The 18,008-nt window shown below is 37.2% G+C and overlaps 1 protein-coding gene across 1 annotated transcript; it reads right to left on the reverse strand.

The window, feature by feature from the left end:
* Positions 1-2,869: 2,869 nt before the first annotated feature.
* ABCE1 (ATP-binding cassette, sub-family E (OABP), member 1) lies at positions 2,870-13,594 on the reverse strand. Its single transcript, XM_010075459.1, has 17 exons — positions 13,426-13,594; positions 13,049-13,134; positions 12,419-12,516; positions 11,916-12,033; positions 9,836-9,973; positions 9,598-9,667; positions 8,709-8,805; positions 7,682-7,771; positions 6,953-7,074; positions 6,044-6,265; positions 5,509-5,568; positions 5,366-5,424; positions 5,084-5,194; positions 4,847-4,989; positions 4,632-4,754; positions 3,384-3,495; positions 2,870-3,179 (listed from the first exon to the last, which is right to left on the reverse strand). The coding sequence occupies exons 1-17, from the start codon at positions 13,526-13,528 to the stop codon at positions 3,132-3,134; spliced, it is 1,800 nt and encodes a 599-aa protein (XP_010073761.1). The 5' UTR covers positions 13,529-13,594; the 3' UTR covers positions 2,870-3,131.
* Between the last annotated feature and the right edge of the window lie 4,414 nt (positions 13,595-18,008).

Here is an 18,008-nt window from a genome sequence, read left to right on the forward strand (position 1 = left end):
AAAGGCCTTTCATCTCAAAAAAAAAAAAAAAATCTGTCAGACTTGAATGTTTCTCTTCAGTGTATTACACGTACAGCAGCCAGCTAACCCTGTGTCTTAGGTATGTTGTATATAGTTATCTTAATATTCATAGGGTATATTTTTGAATTTTGAAAAGCATTTATTTGTTGAAATAAAGATCAAGACAAGCAGTCAAGAATAGCTGTGTATAAATTGGTAAGGATGGCTGTTTCCACCAAGAATTCTTAATGCTGGTGTGACTAGAATGGTGCCTATGCCAACTAAATAATTACAAAGACAATAAAAATGTAGATGCTATGCATTTCCAAAATAATTCTGCATCTGTTATAATAGCAGAAGTTTTTTTAATGCCACTTTAACACTAATGCACTGACAAATCCTAGGTATTTTGTGAGGAGAGATGCATAAAGTACATGTTACTTTTTTTAAGTTTGTATGATTGAGCTACTGTTCAGTATTCTTTGTGTTGTTGCACTGTTGATGCAAATGTCTGTTTTGCATGTACAACTCCTTGCTGGAACTGCTTTTAAAAGCAAGATGGAGAGTCTCAGTGTGCTCTGCTCTTCCCTACAATTCAGAAGAAAGTGGCTTCTGCCTTATATTTTTACACTGTGTCAGAGTTCTGATGCTGTTTCTTCTGACCCTGATAATGATCTCTGCAGTGTTCCTGTGGCCTTTGCAGTTTGGACGTTCAGCTGTCCAGACTCAGAGAGTGCAGCGTGCACAGTATTCACTCGGCTCTGTTGCTCTGTAAAATTAACCGTTGTGTATATTTTTATATTTCTGTATATACTCGTGTAGGTGATGGTACCCTTTCATTCATGTCTGAGATTGTACGCCCTTCATCAGGAAACTTGAATGATAGTTATGTGATGAAGAATTTCTTTTCAGATGCATGCCATGTATAAAACCCTAATTAAAATACATGTCTGTCTTTTCACTTTCTTTCTAGATGAATTTATATATTTGAAACTGTTGCAAGGGCATTGAATGTATGCTTTTGCTCTCGCAGAGCCACATCTGGACAGCAGCAGAACTAAACAATTAGTTAATATGTAGGCAAGCTGGAAAAGGGTACATAAACTGTATTTCTAGTTCTTGTCCAAAAGGGTAGTCATGGGGGCTATGTTGAGTTGTTTTTTTTTTGTTTTGTTTTTAAATCTTAATGCTTTTCCATTCCGAAATGTATTCAGGATTTCAAGAGAGGCAATCTTCAGTTTTTCAGGTTGAGAACTAACCAGGCCCTGAAGGAAGTAAGTTGATACCAGTGTGGTCCTCTGTTTGCTACTTACACAGAGACTTAAAAGTGGCTTCTTGTCGTCTTTCCTGGGAGGTTCTACACTGTAACTCCAGTTGTAGCGCAGATCTGTCTAGCAGTTGCTGAAATAACCATTCAGTACTAGAACAGGTATTTAAGCGTGAGCTTTGGTCTAAGAACAAAGGCAATATGCAGAAACTTCTTGGGAAACCATGGAAGAGAGGCATGGCAGTAACTGCTAGGGCTGTGCTTTTAGAATTCACTTCTAAAAAGTGACTTAACGTACTGAAGCTGGGCCTATGCCCTGCCTTACTGCTCTAGGCCAGGCGCACCAATGTAGTATTTTCAGTGTAATAGAGAGGGACTTGTTGTCAGTTAGAGAGAGCTAGGTAGAATGTACGTAACACTTGTTACTGACAAGGCTGTGAAAGATCACAAGTTACTAGCACCTAATGGCAGTGGCTTGTCTTTTGAAAGCCATCTTCTATAACTTCAAGCAAAGATGAAAATAAAGAAGAAAATGTTTTATTTCAACGCTCGTATTAACATTTTTCACATGCCAATGAAGGCAGAATAAGCAATTTTGCATGGAGAATACCCTTCCTTACTTTTAAGACACATAGATGAAAGTTATTTTTACATGTCTGCAAAACTTGTGTAACACTGATGTACGATCTCTTCCCTGTTGTCTTTGAAGCATCTGATTTGGTTTTGTAAATCCTCTTTTAGTTAGGGTTCTATTAAAGCCCCTAGAGACAAAGTCTGCTTTGCTGTATGTATATAAATTGAAACCTTACTCAGTTCAGCTTTTTAGAAAATCCTCAAATCTGAGGTACACCCTCTGCTGACAGATGAGCTCCATGCCCTCTTTATTCCTTGACAAACTCTATCTACATCGCCCATTTCTTAGAAGGCTTTAGGCAAGTGTTCTCTTCAGCTCCGTGTAGCTCTATGACAGTCCAGGAGGAGGGTTTTGCTGATACGGTGTCAGTACTTTGTGAAACAGATGGCTTCACTACCCAAAAACCAACTTCCTCTAGTATACTGCACAGTTTGGAGATCAAGCAGCTGGAAAACAGCCATTCATTAAAAACAGCCATTCATTAACTTTTCTTCAGGATGCAGATTAAAGTTACAGAAGATTGAAAGGATGTTAATGCTTTCTTTAAGACTTTATTTAACTGATCATTCTCCTATAACTAGGTCTGAGAAGATGCACAGGGACCCATGACTAAAAAAAGGTGTAGATTTCTTCATTTATGTTGTTAGTATAGTTTGTGCTCCATCTTTTGTGTGTTCCTTTCTATAGTATGAGGTGTATATGACAACATATGGACACTTCTGAGTGTAGGATTCAAGAATTTTTGCATTGTGTCACAGAAGAAAGGAAGATTTTTAAGAAATCCTAATCGAGAGGGATTCAGCCTTTTTAAAATAGGAAGGGCTGCTGTAGCTTGACATTCTTAGTAAGCTTCTCATAACAGAAAGCAGCTTCCCTGATTTTTAAAATAAGGAAGTTCAGTCAGTACTTGGTACATGAGTATAATATATTGAAAATTGCCTTGAAATTTTGAAAAATCTGGAGACTCATTTGCACAACTTCAAGGTGGTCGATTTTGAAATTATTACACTGAAAACAGGACTGTGTCACCAAAATATAGAAAGTGGCAGTTTTACTCCGACTAGGTAGGATTTACACCGCTACTGGTCTCAGATGTTACACGCAGCAAGAGTTTAAGCTCCAAAAGATGAAGTGTTCTAAAACCTGATTTTGAGCCTTCTCCTCCACAAATGTTTAGATTCCAATATGCATTTCTATATGCCAGTTACAAAAGATGCTCAGATTCAATATTTAGTCATCCAAGAAAAAGTAGTTTCCACTCTTCTTTTGTTCCACATCCTTGGGAAGAGAAAAAAGGTCAATGTTACTTGAAGTAGTCTTTGACAGACTTGAACACAGCTGAAGTAAAGACACCTATTACTCAATTCACATGCTCTTTTCCAGCACAGCAAAACTACCGGGGTAGTCTTCATTTTGTTCCTTATTTTAAACCTGGCTTCATACTACAGTCATGGCTTTACTGTAAAGGTGCTTTTCTCTTACCTTGATTGAATTGAGTTTGTTTATTCTTGGTCTGTAATTGTTGGGGTCTCTTCTAAATGTGATTTCAAGTTGAGATAAAAACTTATTCATTCCAGCCAAAAGGGTCTGTGGACTGTCAAGAGAGAAGAACATTCCAGATAAATTTTCCGAAGTTCTCTACTGTGTGGATTACAGGCAGCTTTCATCTCCATCCTGAGCTCACTCAGGTCTGCTAACGCCAGTGTGAGCTGTATTTGCCAGACTGGGATGTGCTACAATTTCAGTCAAATAATGTCTCAAACAAGAAGTTGTAACTACTGCTCTCATCTTTCAGCAGTATCTCAGCACAGCGCTACAAGTCTTCAGCCTGCTACCTTTACACTCTTACGTACGCATTTGTTTGTGCTGGCACACATTGTTACTCACATTTGAAGAAAAAACACAGTTGCACCATTAGCAAGATGTAACAAAAATAACAACATACACTGATGCTGAGAAACATGATTAAGTGATCAGGATTTTTTAATTCAAAACAAGTGTGCTCTTAGAAGAAACACCAACAAAACCCCGCTAGTGCTGTGTTGTAAACACACTGCTAGACCAATGTGTTTACTTCACCTGGCTCATGCTAAGTACTTGGTAATTACACTGTTCTAAAAGCCTGGTTTCTAATAAGGTTGCTCCTCAAAAGGTCTCTCTAATTTACACAAAGTGATTTAGAGGAACAAAAGTAGACATATCAAAAGGGACAGCTTTGAAAGAGTAAAAATCATAGGTAGCATACACTAGACGTTGCTGTCACAACTTGCTCTTCACAATATTTGCATCCATGTACCCTTAGTACACTGCTTTCTCTTCATACAGCTGAAAGCTATTTTCATAAGCATACCTAGTTTACCATTGGTCCTTTTTTCATTCCTCACAATCAATGCCACTTATTTGTTTTCCTCTGATTGTAATTTAATTGGTGTGTAGTTGCTTAAGGCTAGTTTAAGACAGAAGCTGGTTTGCTTTTTCAGGGCTTGGTTACTTCTCCAATTATGCCTCAACTGTGTCTAGGCAGCCTTGAGGAGTGGACCAATCCCATCTTCTTTTCCTCACTTCAGAACAAAAGCCAGAACCCTGTGGACACTCTGGGACCACTTTAAATGCAGCTTAAACTTCCATACACAAGGATGCTTCACCTCCTTATTTCTGTTGATGCTTCTGATAAACTATTTCTACGTTGTCCTCTTGCATCTTGCTTAGTAACCCAAACAAGTCTCTTACCTGTTTGCAAGTGTGTTCTTGGAAGGAATACCATCGAAAACAATCACACGATCGGCGAGATATGTAGCCATGATAAAATCATGTTCTACCACAAAAGCTGTTTTTTTAGCATGAAGAATGAAACTGGAACAGAAATAAAAATAAAAGAGCTGAATGTTAACTTATTGTAAAGCTACTGCAAATTTCAGGTATTTTTCTCATCAGATGTACTTTACCGTTTAATGACTCTAGCAGCCATTAGACGTTGTTCAGAGTCCAAATATGCTGACGGTTCATCAATTAGGTAGACATCTGCAGGTTTACCAAGACAAAGAGCTAGTGCAACACGCTGCAACTCACCACCAGACAACGTTTGAACCTATTTGGGCAGGGAGAAATAAGGCCATATCTAGGTCAGGTACAGGTAGAGAATTTAAGAAGAAAAGTTAGGAAGTTACTCAGGCCATTCATACCTCCTGGTCAATGATATTTTCTATTTGAAGAGGTTTCATGACATCAGTTACAAACTGGGGATGTGTATAGGCGTCTCTGATCTTCTCATGCAGTAGCTGACGGACACTTCCCTATTAAAAGAAAAGTGCTGCCACTCATTTTTATGCATCACAACAAAAAACCCAAGAAGAAATAGCATTAATAGAGCTTTTTGTTCTGGGCATAAAGAAATTCTACATGTGTGTACTAAGAACATGCTTTTTGTAGAAAACACAATACTTATAAGTAAGGCTTAAACGTACTGTAGATTTAGGACTGATCTTCTGTGGTTTGTAGCTGACGTTTAGAACTGGGACCTCACCTACAGAAGGATAAAATTTATAATGAAAACAAAAGCCTTTCCAGTATCCTCAAAATAGGTTTCAACTGAGGTATTAAGCACTACCTCCTTCATCAGGTGTAAGTCTTCCTGCAAGCATTCGGATAAATGTAGTCTTGCCAGTTCCTAAAATAAAATGGAGGTTACTTATTACTTCAGACTTTTCAATAACTTAGACCTCTAGCAATCAAAGTCAAGACTTAATCAAGAATACATTTCAAATTAAGACTGCTTTGAGAATTCTTATATTCACTTCCAAACAAGCAGCACTCGCTATGACTTGGTTTCTCAAATGGAAGATACATCTAAAGCTGCAATAGTCTGGACTTGTGGCCAAGCTCACCAGGTCAATCATCATCCTGACAATTTAAGCTCTTAAAACGGGGTAAGAGACAAACACAATGGCATCCTTAACATTCAATAACTTCAGGTTCCCACTATTCAGACGGCGAGCTCGTGGTGTGACACCTTCACTAGGAAACAAGCAGTTCAGCCCGACTCAAACCTGGTAATTTTGAAGCCTGGCTCCCAGACTGAAAAAGGGCTTTAAGGAGCATATTTAGGGCTGTAAAAGCAGTTTCCAACAAAAAAATCCACTTACCGTTTTCCCCTAACATCACCATAATTTCAGAATCGGTGAATTCTCCAGCGACTATGGATAGTTCAAATTCTCCCATCTTTTTTTTCATTCCTGGATATTTATACATACACATCTTTTTAACCTCTTCTTCATTAGCTGTCTCGGCCACTTTAAATACCAGAGATGCATCTCGAAACCTCAGATTTTCTGTTGGAACGTAGCCATCTAAGAAAATGTTTATGCCTACAAAGAGAAGAAAAAAAGACCATTAAACAAAGGTCTACAACAAGGTAAGACAAGATGGATTTTAATTCCTGGCTGTAACTTCCAGTCAGATAAGGAGAACATCCCATTTGAAATCCAGTGTTAAAACAGGCAACAAAACCTTATATTTGAAAGTGTGGAAATCATGCAAACTGAATGAAGAAAAAAATCTTACTACAATTACAGAAAAGCTATAGAAGCTCTTTCTGAAAAGCTGGTATTAGTCATGTGTGTAGGGTTTAAAGAAACCACTGCTGTTGGACCCATTCTCATAACAACATCTATCAGAGAGTCTCAGTGCTACAAGTATGGTCAATTCAGTTGAACACTACACACCTCTGTACTGGGCAAACTCTCTCCTGCCCTTTCTCTGCTATTTACAGGATCTTTTGTGTAACTCCACTGTTTACAAAACACCTGGAAGTATCAAAATTCTGTCCAGAGCAAGAGATAAGGGGCATTTTATAATTAAGACTTCTGGCGTGAGTTATAAATTTAGGATCATGTAAAATGGGAATTTTGCACAAAACAGAACAGCAGTTTTTTAGTTACTGAACTATAACAGGAAGAAAACGTTCACGTAACAGACAACTAACATTCTGGTACCCTTTTTTTCTTCCATATTTTTTTTCGTATGTTTACAAAGAGAAATATGACAAGTATTACCTTCTCTTACGCTGAAAGGCATAGTAACAACACCGTAAGCACTTGGCACACCATACAGGCAGCAGATGAAGTCAGAGAGATAATCTAACACACTTAGATCATGCTCTACGACAATAATGTACCTGAAAAACAGAGCCAGGGAGATGCTTTTATACTTCAATACAAAGTGTTTTTTCTTTCTTTCTTACTATAGTCTTGCATAAACAAAAGCTATCAACATGATTTTCATTTTATACGGTTTCTTAGCTTTATACTAACTAAGGACAGAGTTGAAACCTCTGATAAGCATTTTCTTAAAGTGTCCAATAAACCAACATTGAGAGTGACAAAGTTCATCTTCAGTGTAAACTGTCAGCTTCTTTATTTACAGGGAGTGTAAGGATATTGATTGATTGGAGTGAAAATAACTTAGCACATTTTAAGGGGGAAAAAAGAAAGAAAATCTTTATGAGAAGGGAAGGGAACAGCAATACCCAGGTGAAAAATAACCACCTATATTTTCACATCCTTATTACAAAATTTACCCCAATGCTGAAATGGTACAGAAACAATGTGAAATAAGTTTCCAAAATGCAAAAGAATAGAATATTACTGACCTAGAATATTTTAAACATCTATTAGTGTACCAAAGAGACAAGTAAGCACTTCTAGGGAGATGGACTAGATGTTTCTTCCCTCTGTAAACAGTCACCTATAAAGACCAGCAAAACATTTAAAGTTTATATTTACCTGTCAGGGTTTATTAGGGATCGAATAGTAATGGCAGCCTTCAAGCGCTGCTTGACATCTAGGTAGCTAGAAGGTTCATCAAACATGAAGCTAGCTCCAAAAGAAAGAAAGAAGTCTCAGTCACTAAATGCACAGAAATGAAATATTATCATTATTTACATGGAGAGAGACAAAAAATGAGAATTATATACTGACACCTGCCTTGAATATCTGATGACTGTCACATGAACTCGTTAAGTGTTTCAAGTAAAATACTACTTCAACAAAAGCTCTGACAAAGTTATCAAATGTTACAAGAAATCAGCAATGAGGAAACTCATGCACTCAGTTCTGATTCAGCTTAAATTTAACAGCAACTGGTAAGTGCAAAAACACTTTAGGAGACTGGAAGAAGGGCATCTTCCAAAAGAGAAAACCAAAACAGTAAAACAAACAAGAAAAACCACCCCAAACCTGCACCAACCAAAAAAACCCAGCAGTCAAACAGAAAAACCACAACCCAACCAAAACCAAACCAAATTAAATAAATAAAAAAAAAAAGCTAAATAAAAATCCCCAAACCCCGAAACTCTTCTGATCTTGCTCTCTTGGTCCCAAGGAGTCAGGAAACAGCACAGGCTAGACAGTAATTTTGTGGTTGTATGGCAAGAGAAGAGGGACACAAGTTCCCAAAGGTGGGGAAGGATCTGCCCATTTTTTTATTCAGAGAGGCTGAGAGGTGCACTGTCACACACGATACATTCATGTGGGATTAGGGAATGTTATGAAGTTGAGATAATGAAATTTAACACTGTCCTCTGAATTTTGCCATTTCCAGTCCAATGACTTAAAGTATAAAAAAGCCAGAGATTATATAAGGAAGAAATTTGGATCTCAGCTGCTGAGTTGGTGCAAACATTTTTTTTCAATCCTTTTGTTCAAATATTTCAAACAAAAGTATTATTTCTAACAATAAATATAAATCAGAGGATCATACTCTGAAATAGATTATTAGAAGCAATGTGTAACAGAAGTAAATTAAACATACATATCGGCCTTCTGAATGCAAACAACTGCACAAGCAAATCTCTGAAGTTCTCCTCCTGAAAGGTCCTCAACATTTCTTTCTTTCAGATGTGTTAGGTCTGTCAATAAGAGGTTAATTTTAGATATAACTGACACAACAATTCATATTTTTATTACCTACAGAAACATGTATAATCACATATAATCACACCAAGGAAAAAACAGAAGTAAAGTAAGTATTCTGTTTGTATAGAAGCATCGTAATGCTATTTTTAAGTCCCAGCAAGTTACAGCTTCTCTGCAGCATTAGCTGATTAATTTGTATGGCTGCTTCTCATCATGCAGGAGGATTATATTTCTATTTGTTTTTCCACCATATATTCAGTAAAAATTTCTGGCACTAAAAATAAACTATACTAGTTTTAAAAGCATTTCTTAGATGTTCTTTTTCTTAACTGCATTATTCTGACAAGTCAGTATTACTCCCATTATAATTAGCGATATACAGCTTTTTTGGGAGGGAAAAAAAAAAGGTTTTCTGTACTTGGATAATATTTTATATATGCAATAGCTCTCACAAGAGAGGATGCCAAGATTTTGCCAGAGTTGTAAGCAAGCAAGAGCAGCAGATGGTAACTGCAATTTTTGCAGATTTAAAAATAAACACTTTCTACCATGAAACAGAAAATGCTTTAGATTCCGTTAACTATCACGTATCAATTAGTTCGACTTTGCCACTAGGAAGTATTATTTGCCTTGATCCAGACATGCTTACAGCAAGCCCTAGGCTTTAACCTAAAGCATCTTGACTTTCTTCTTTTCCTTTTTTTAAAAACTGATATAATTTAAGTCTACTCTTTTATTAGTAGTAACTTGAAATGCCTGAAGTTTGACTTTACCAAAGCACTTACCGAGCTGCTGACATACAACAGTTTGTGTCTTAGTTTCATCTTTCCTATCCAGAATTGATCCCACTGTTCCCTGCATGAGAAATAATAAAAAACCCCACAACATTATTTCAACACCAAGTACTTCAGACAGTAGTAAATTTTTGACACTGAATTATGCTGCTGAATACAATCTTTAAATAATAAGAGAAGTATTACAGGAGAAGCTCCCAGCTTTCTATGAGCTAATGAAATTTCTTACCTTTGCAGCTTTAGGGATCTGGTCCACGTACTGAGGTTTAATGATAGCTTTCAGGTCATCTTCCAGGATCTTGGTAAAATAATTTTGTAATTCAGATCCTCGGAAATAAGTCAAAATTTCTTGCCAGTCAGGTGGATCCTGGAAAAAAAAAAAAAAAAAAAAAAATTTAAAGCCTATATTTACTTATACCATTCTAAAAAAAACAATTAAAAACGTCTAGTTTAAAAATTCCTATCAACACCACAAATAGAATATGCTTGCAAGATAACAAAAAAACCCAAACAAACAAACAAAAGAAGCCTGGATAAAAGCTAGTTACCAAACTCTTACATTGCCTCTGCAAAGTCTCCATTAAAAAAAAAAATAATTTCAAAATGGAGGGCAAAGTTCAGATTATTTTTTTTTCCAGGTGCACTGTCACTAGCCCTTTCAAGAAAAAACATTTTAGATTTCCACCTAGGACATCCAAAACTGTCCTTAGACAATTAAGAAGCTACGAGTGAAACTACTTCATGGGGAAAATGGTAGTATGGATTAGTGTAACTGCACTTACTTGCTGTCTGACCCAGCTAATCCAAAGGAAAAGAGTTGGAATGATAAAATCAACTTGCACAAAAGATGCAATAAAATTCGGTTGTTTTCTCTGCCTCTAGCAAACATTTCCAAGGACGCAGGAGAAGACAAGAGAAAAATGACCAAAAAAAAAGGAACAGTCGAGAGCAATCACCTGGGAAAAGTCCCGACTTGTATGGTTTTGCTTTACACAGCCTACTATGAATGGTAGCAAATTAATTATTCTGATGGTAAACAGTACAGAAGGAGTGTCACAGCCAGATTTCCAAACCAAGCAAATGCACAGAGGAAATGCTTCATCAGTTTTAGAGCAGAAACATGGAAGACTCGATTTATACCATGTGTTTTTGTGGTCATAGCAATTTGTCTCTTCTCAGGAAAGTCTGACTTTGGAAGCATGGTAATTCAATTAAGTGCACATTCAGAAAGTTAAAAGTTTTGCTATTTCTACAATACTACCATCTGAAACTAGAAGTCCACAAAATAACATAAACCAAACTTGAAAGAGAACGGAAAATGTAGCTGCAAAATTATTACTTCTTTGCAGTTTTAGGTGTCAGCCATGAAATTAAAAAATTATTAAAATGTTACTTTTTTAGGTAAAGAAACTGATGAAAAAGTTTGAACACGCTTGTTTCTACACGTCTTTCTTGAAAGACTAAGGCGAGCATCAGAATTCAACTGTCATCATGTGATTTGAAGGCGAGAAGGTGATAACTGAAATGCTGTCTGATAAAGAATAACTATTGTGACTCTTTTTATGTCTATTCTCTAACAATATTCACTCTTTGGAGTAGTGTTAGGTAAACAAACCCCTGTAAATTATTTCACTTGCTGTCTGCAGTTTGACTTAGTGTTGTTCTATGTCCGGTTCTCAAAAAATAGTGTCGAAGTTTCTAAGTATCTAGCAACATGAAGAAACTAAGGATTTTCAGAACTCAGTATTAAAGTGTACAGTGGGAAACATCTTCAACAACAACTTATGATAACAACGTATTTTATAAGAGATCATCTTCAAAAGAATCAAAGATGAAAAAGCCTAAGAGATCACAAGGATACGCGGTAAGCGCTCATAGACAGGAGCCGTTCAGAAAAAAACAGTGAACTTGGAAGAAACTCCAAAACCTGAGCTACCCAAATCCCTTGATGGGGAACAGATAAAGTATGCAGGGAAAATTTTAAATTTTAAATTTTTAAAGATCGGTATAAAAAATAAACCTTTAAGTGTGACTTAAAACAGAAGCGCGTTTCTGATATTTATCTTCAGTGAGTTACAATTATAATTAGTATCCTCATCTTTCTTGAAAGATGTACAGAATTGGCAAAAAAGCCTCTGTTAACAACATCCTTCTACTGTTGTTTCTGTGTGCAATAGGTCACTGGCTGTCAACAGGGAAAGTGCCAATGTCCTCGCAAATCCTACCACATTCACAGACACGAAAATTCAGTGACAAAATATAACCACGGCTAGCTATAATGCCAACTCAATTTTATTGCCGATACATACATCATATTTTCCAAGATTTGGCTTCTGTTTTCCTGCTAGAATTTTCAAGGCAGTCGATTTTCCAATACCATTTGTTCCAACCAATCCCAGTACTTCACCTGGGCGAGGGATAGGCAACCTGTAGACAACATTGATAATTCTGGATTATATTAATGCCATCAGACACCAACATCTGGTAGTGAAGTAAACCTGTTTTCAGACTTTCTGATTACTTCAACCTACTCTGTAAACCTGCCAATATATAATTCAAATTAAATCAATATTCCTTAAAAATAGAAGACGATAAAGATTTAAGAGCTTTTCATTCTTTAAACAGGAGCTCTGTAAAATGAGCACTAAGATTTTATTTCATTATAAAACTTTTAAATAAGGAAAAAAGTAATTAACGTTCCAAAAGTACACTACTGAGGTAATAAGCAAGAACACCTTCATGGACGCTACGTTTAGACTACAAAAAAATTGAAATTTTAATCTTTTTTGCATTGATTTGGAAAATGAAATACCTATGAAGTTTGAAGGCATTGGCACAATATCTATGCGTTGTTTCTTTCTCCAGGTTGCTAGGTAAGTTAACAATGGACAAGGCTCCAAAAGGACATTTCTGTAATGAAAATAAATTCATAGATTACTAATGCACACAATTTATTAACAAAATGTTGCATTCCGTACTGTGCCCAACTGTGCATTTAAATATTTCTAAAATAACTTTTTTAATAAAACACTTCAGTTTCTTTACATACTCGACTTTCCATAGAAGTTCTATACCCCATTTGTCAAATTCAACAGTTAGCAATTTCGACTGTCAGTCTACAGTACAAATAAAGCACACTGCAGATATACTTTAGCTCTTTTACAAACACACCTTTCTACTGCTAGGTGTTTATAGCCACAAAACCAAACAAAACCAAAGCCACAAACAAAAAGTTACAACCTGCACCCTGCGACCCAACCAGCTCAGTAAAACGACACAGTACTTCACTTCATATAAACATTAACACTTCACTTCATATAAACATTAACAGTTAACAACTCTGATTATTCAGGGGAACAGAATTGCTTTATGAAGTTACAGTAGACATTGCTAAATTGAACAGGAGAATAAGGAAATTTAAATAAAGCAGCCTATCTTTTACCTTGATGCAAATACCGCAACCAATACAGAGTGTTTCCGAGATCCATGCTATTTTGGACTGTGATGTGACTTCTATGCAAAGTTTTCCTGCCAAAAAAGCGTAAGATTAACTCAACAAAATGTCTGATGAATCAGAATTCTTGCCAGCACTCCTAAATTCAACAGAGGAACATGTAACGGATTAACATTCACTGAAGCTTCAGATCATCTGAAGACTTGAAAAGCAGCATTACTACTATGAATTCCTCATGCTTTCAGTGGTAGTCAACTTCTAAAGGCTTCATGAAATTAAGCACGAATGATAAACAACAAACTAGCAGTTATAAAAAACTAGTTCCTCCTAGTAGCTTAAATACTTTGTTAAATTACATCTCTTACCCATTCGAACCACAGGACAACTCTTCTTGCATTCTTGACGGCATTTCTTTGGCTTACATTTGTCATGGTTGACAATAGCAATTCTTGTTAATTTGTCTGCCATAATGCACAATTTAGGGTTAAACGCCTACACCAGTTATGAGGAGGAGTAGTGGGAGTCTTCCAGATCTTAAAGAAGAAGAAAAAAAACCCAAACAGTTACTGACAGCACAGAGAAGAACGCACATATCTTAAGTTATTACTAGCAGAGTTCAGAGATGAAAAGGAAAAGGAGTTGATTTTTTTCCTCATTTAAACAAGATGGCAAAAATGGCAAAGACTCAGACATAAGTAGTAAGGGTACTGATGTGTAAATATCCACAGTAATCTTTTAACGTCAGCCTTCCATTCCATTACAATTTTTCCACTGTAGAATAAAACTGTGATTATATCAGAGTTCCATAATATGGTATGAATAACTATAATGTATTCCAATAAAAATAAGCACAGCTCTTTATAAAATGACTTTATTTATAGAAGAGAAAGCTCTTGGAGTACTAGATGAATAAATACCCCTGAAATCACAAATACATGCACTTGAAGAAGTTAAATTACTACTTCTGTTCCTCTGTCTCTTCCCTTGCTTAGGTATCAGTAATGCACATCAATAAGCACTACATTGTACTGGGATTTATGATGTCAACAATTGTAGCAGAGGGGAGGGAAAGACAGAGAATTTTGAATTTAAGTCCTGACAGATAAATAAGGATGGAATGTATTTTAAAGTGCATTTTTCTGCACACAGTAATAATGACTATATTCCTCTGAGCAACACACACTGAAGGACAGCTCCCTCCACACACTCCTGCTCCAGAACAACAAAGACAACGGAATTACAAGGCTCTTGGAAGTTTACAAGATATTACAAACGACAAACAGATTTTTTTAGGTCTAAAGAAAGACCATAAATAAAATAAAAAGCATTTCCAGTTCAACACCACTAAATACAGTGATGGCAGCCACGCAGACAATGCCAATTCTAAATAATTTCAATTCAGTGCAATATGTATCTGTAGTTCAAAGATATAACCGGGAAGGAGTCTTGAAAAATGTCAAGTTTCCACACAGTACACACATGGATTTCCTTCCGAGAAGAGGAATCCAACATTTATCCAATAAAGTATTTTCTGATAGATGTCCAGTTCATCTTTGCTCTTTGGTTTAGACACTATTTACTACACACAGCTATTATATGAAGAAGGGTTGTGACTTTCAACCTCCTAAAAAAAAGCAAGAATAAAATAGGCGTACGGCACATTTATCACATTAAACTCTATCCTTTCCTAAACCCACCTGTGAACTTTAGCTGGAAGGAATCCTACAGATACTACTGCAATATGAAAGGAAGGGACTTGCATCTAACAGGGTGCAAATGTCAGAAATGAGACATGTCAGTGAATGTTTAAACTCATTATTACCATAGTTATGAAAGTCTTTTCTTCTTAAAAACTACAAGGATGTTTGAGTCAGGGTAATTTTCTGGGAGACAGCTCAATGTTTCAAGTAAAGATATATTCTTTGGGAATATATCCAAATGCTTTTCATAAAAGTCCTGTAGTTCACAGTGATGGAGTATCTGGAGGTGAGTCACTCGCTCTCTCCTTGGTTTCCCAAGGGAAGTGCCTGATCTGGGTCAGTCCTTTCTCCAGCAATGCTGCTGTGGTGGAGTACCCTGCGCAGACAGACCACACTGTCTATCTTCCAGGCAGGGCTTTCCCTGCTAGTTATCTTAGCGCTAACTAGCATGCAAACTATTACTACGGGTTAAAAAAGCAAGCTCTAGAAGAGAAAGCTGCCATACTTCAGGAGCTTGCCTCCCCTGTCCAACCTGTCAAACCTCTGGCAGAGGCTTCTGCCCGAGCAGCACGGAGAGCAGCCCAGGCAGACCCTCTCCTCAGCCATCTCCCCTTACAGTCTGCTTAAAGTTAGCTTAAAGCACCAAAGGAGGAGTATGGGCTGGCAGTTGCTCTAAAAGACAAAGTCAAATGTGGCCTGAAACAATTACTTTTTGGCACCTACCTCTGTAAGCTTCCTGCCCAGCTTGGGACACTACTCTCCATTGCTGAATCAGACCTTGGTTGGTAAGTAATAAAACAGCTTAAGATTTTATTTTTGCTTCTAACTTACTTACATGGGAAAATGCCCACCTGTGGTGAAGAGTTTTGAAGTAAGTACACCAAGCATTTATCAAGCACTTGGTGGGTGGCAAACAGAACTAATGCACTGGCACGGAGACATACAAGCGTGCCTCCCTGCTCCCATCGACACAGCGGAAGCGGCAGTTCATCCAAAACCCTGTTGCGGTCTTAAACCATTTTTAGAAAAAAAAAAGTGTGACTCCTGTCACTTCTGCAATATTTCCAGGACTGCCCTGATGCCTATGATGATAATTGGCCACAAAATAAAATAACAACAACAACAACCATTTATAGTTATAACTGACAGTTTAGAGCAAATTAAACAACACTGTCCAAAACCAGACTGAACTCAAGTTACATACATATACGCAGTTATTTCAGTGGCATCTAACATACCGAACAGGATCCTCTGACTTCAAGGTGCAGACAGCAGAACACTCAAAACACAACACAGGCTAGCAACACATACAACATGCATAGACTACACTACAGCATACCAGTAATTGTTAAGTACAGTCAGCAGTTCAAGGGCAGGAGGAACTGGTATTCAAAAGCATTTAATTCATGTCTGTATTTCTGCCTTCCAAATAAAGAAGAACAGAACAGAAAACAAAGTGTGAAAATATTAGTTAGCTGCTAACTACAGAGTAAAGCATTATTTTGAATGAGTGAATTCTGATGGAGTGACAACAGAAAATCTTTCCAGAACGATGGACTAAAGACACAGGTGAAAGAACGAGAGAAGCAATAAGAACTGCTAGGAAGAAAAAAAAAAAACAAAAAAAAAAAAACCAAAACCCAACCATGACAGTGCCATTTATTGAAGCCAAAAGCTGTCCATTAAGTCAAATGATGACACAAATACTGGAACATGTCTATAAAGATGCAAAACATGTTATCATAAGCGTTTCAAGCCGGCATTCTTAGACTCTCTGATACAGCTGCTGTTATCTCTGACACACCAGGAGAAATGAAAAAAACCCCATGTAAGCAGACCTTGCTACCTGTCACAAAAGGTAACAGTAAAGTACAATCTGTGGAACAAATGTAATGTACTTGCATTAAGAAATACCAATATTTACTTTTTCTACAAACATTAGTGATATTAGAATTTACTACATCAAGTCAATTATGACCAAGAATGACTTGTAATCATGTTGAATTATTCAGACTTAAACAAAGAACATTTAAAAAAATGTAAATGAAGACTGGAATAAAACCAGAGACAAGTCAATTAAATGATGTGAAGGAGAGATCTGTGTTCTGAACTGAGCCATACTCTCGTTACTTTGCAGAACAGTTAACATTTTATTAAATTACACTGCATCAGACCTCAAAGATAAATGCTGTGGAAAGAAGTGAGGATGAGAAGCATTTGCACTTTTTTCCGAAAATAATTAACCTCAAGAGTTATCTCTCAATCCATTGCTAATGGACCATATACAGTCACTCCATGACAAGAACAATAAAGTTAAGAACTAGAACACTCAAAGAAAATTTAAATGAAAGACAAAGAACAGATTTTCAAACTACATATGGGAGATCACTATAAGTATCAAAGCAGAAATAGTAGTAAATGCTACAAGTACAAACCAAATCTACTAAAAATTAAGAACTAGCCTATGCTTAAGGTTTTGGCATTTGTTTTGGAAACTGAGACAAGGTGCAAAAAGAACAAAGAAGTTCTTAACCAAGGCCCAAATCTCACTAGTGTATTTAACTCATTATCTTACTCATAAGGTATGACATGAATACGAAAACGCAATGTTAACATGAAAAGCATATGGTCAAACATACTGACACAGCATAATGAGCGGGTGTGTTCAGCCAGCACTGAACAGCATTAATTATCACTCAATCTTTAATATTTCCTTTTAATACAAAGTGAAATGCATGAGAATAAACCCATAAAAGAGCACTCTACCAAGTGAAAACTACAGAAGGACTTCATGACCACTTCTTTAGGACCAGAGTTCAGGAAACCATAGCAGAGAAACTTAAACTAGACCTTGAAAACTCAGAGAAACCTGCAGATGAAATAACTAAGTGCATTCCAGAAAGAAAACACCACCACGGTCCTGGAGAGAAGCCTTGCCGAGCTGTGTTTAAACGCACCCTGTAAAAACCAGCCCTACCCCATTACCTGACCAGCCCCACAACAAGCCCTGCTCTCCTCACCACACAGGTGGCTGTGAGCCTCCCCCAAACAGGGCACACCGCGGCCTTTCCCTCCCGCAGAGGAGTGCCCGTTCCCACCCGGCGAACGGTCCCGGCGGTCCCCCCTCCGCAGCTCTTCCCCCGGTGCTGCCGCACAGCAAAGCCCTGCCAGAGGACCTGCAGCTCCTCAGAAATGAGCTTCACCTACGGGCAGCTCCGGCTGGGGAAGAAGGACCGGCCTCCCACCCG

The sequence above is a fragment of the Pterocles gutturalis genome, unplaced genomic scaffold (genome assembly GCF_000699245.1).
Source record: "Pterocles gutturalis isolate BGI_N339 unplaced genomic scaffold, ASM69924v1 scaffold27282, whole genome shotgun sequence".
In the NCBI taxonomy this organism is placed as follows: domain Eukaryota; kingdom Metazoa; phylum Chordata; class Aves; order Pterocliformes; family Pteroclidae; genus Pterocles; species Pterocles gutturalis.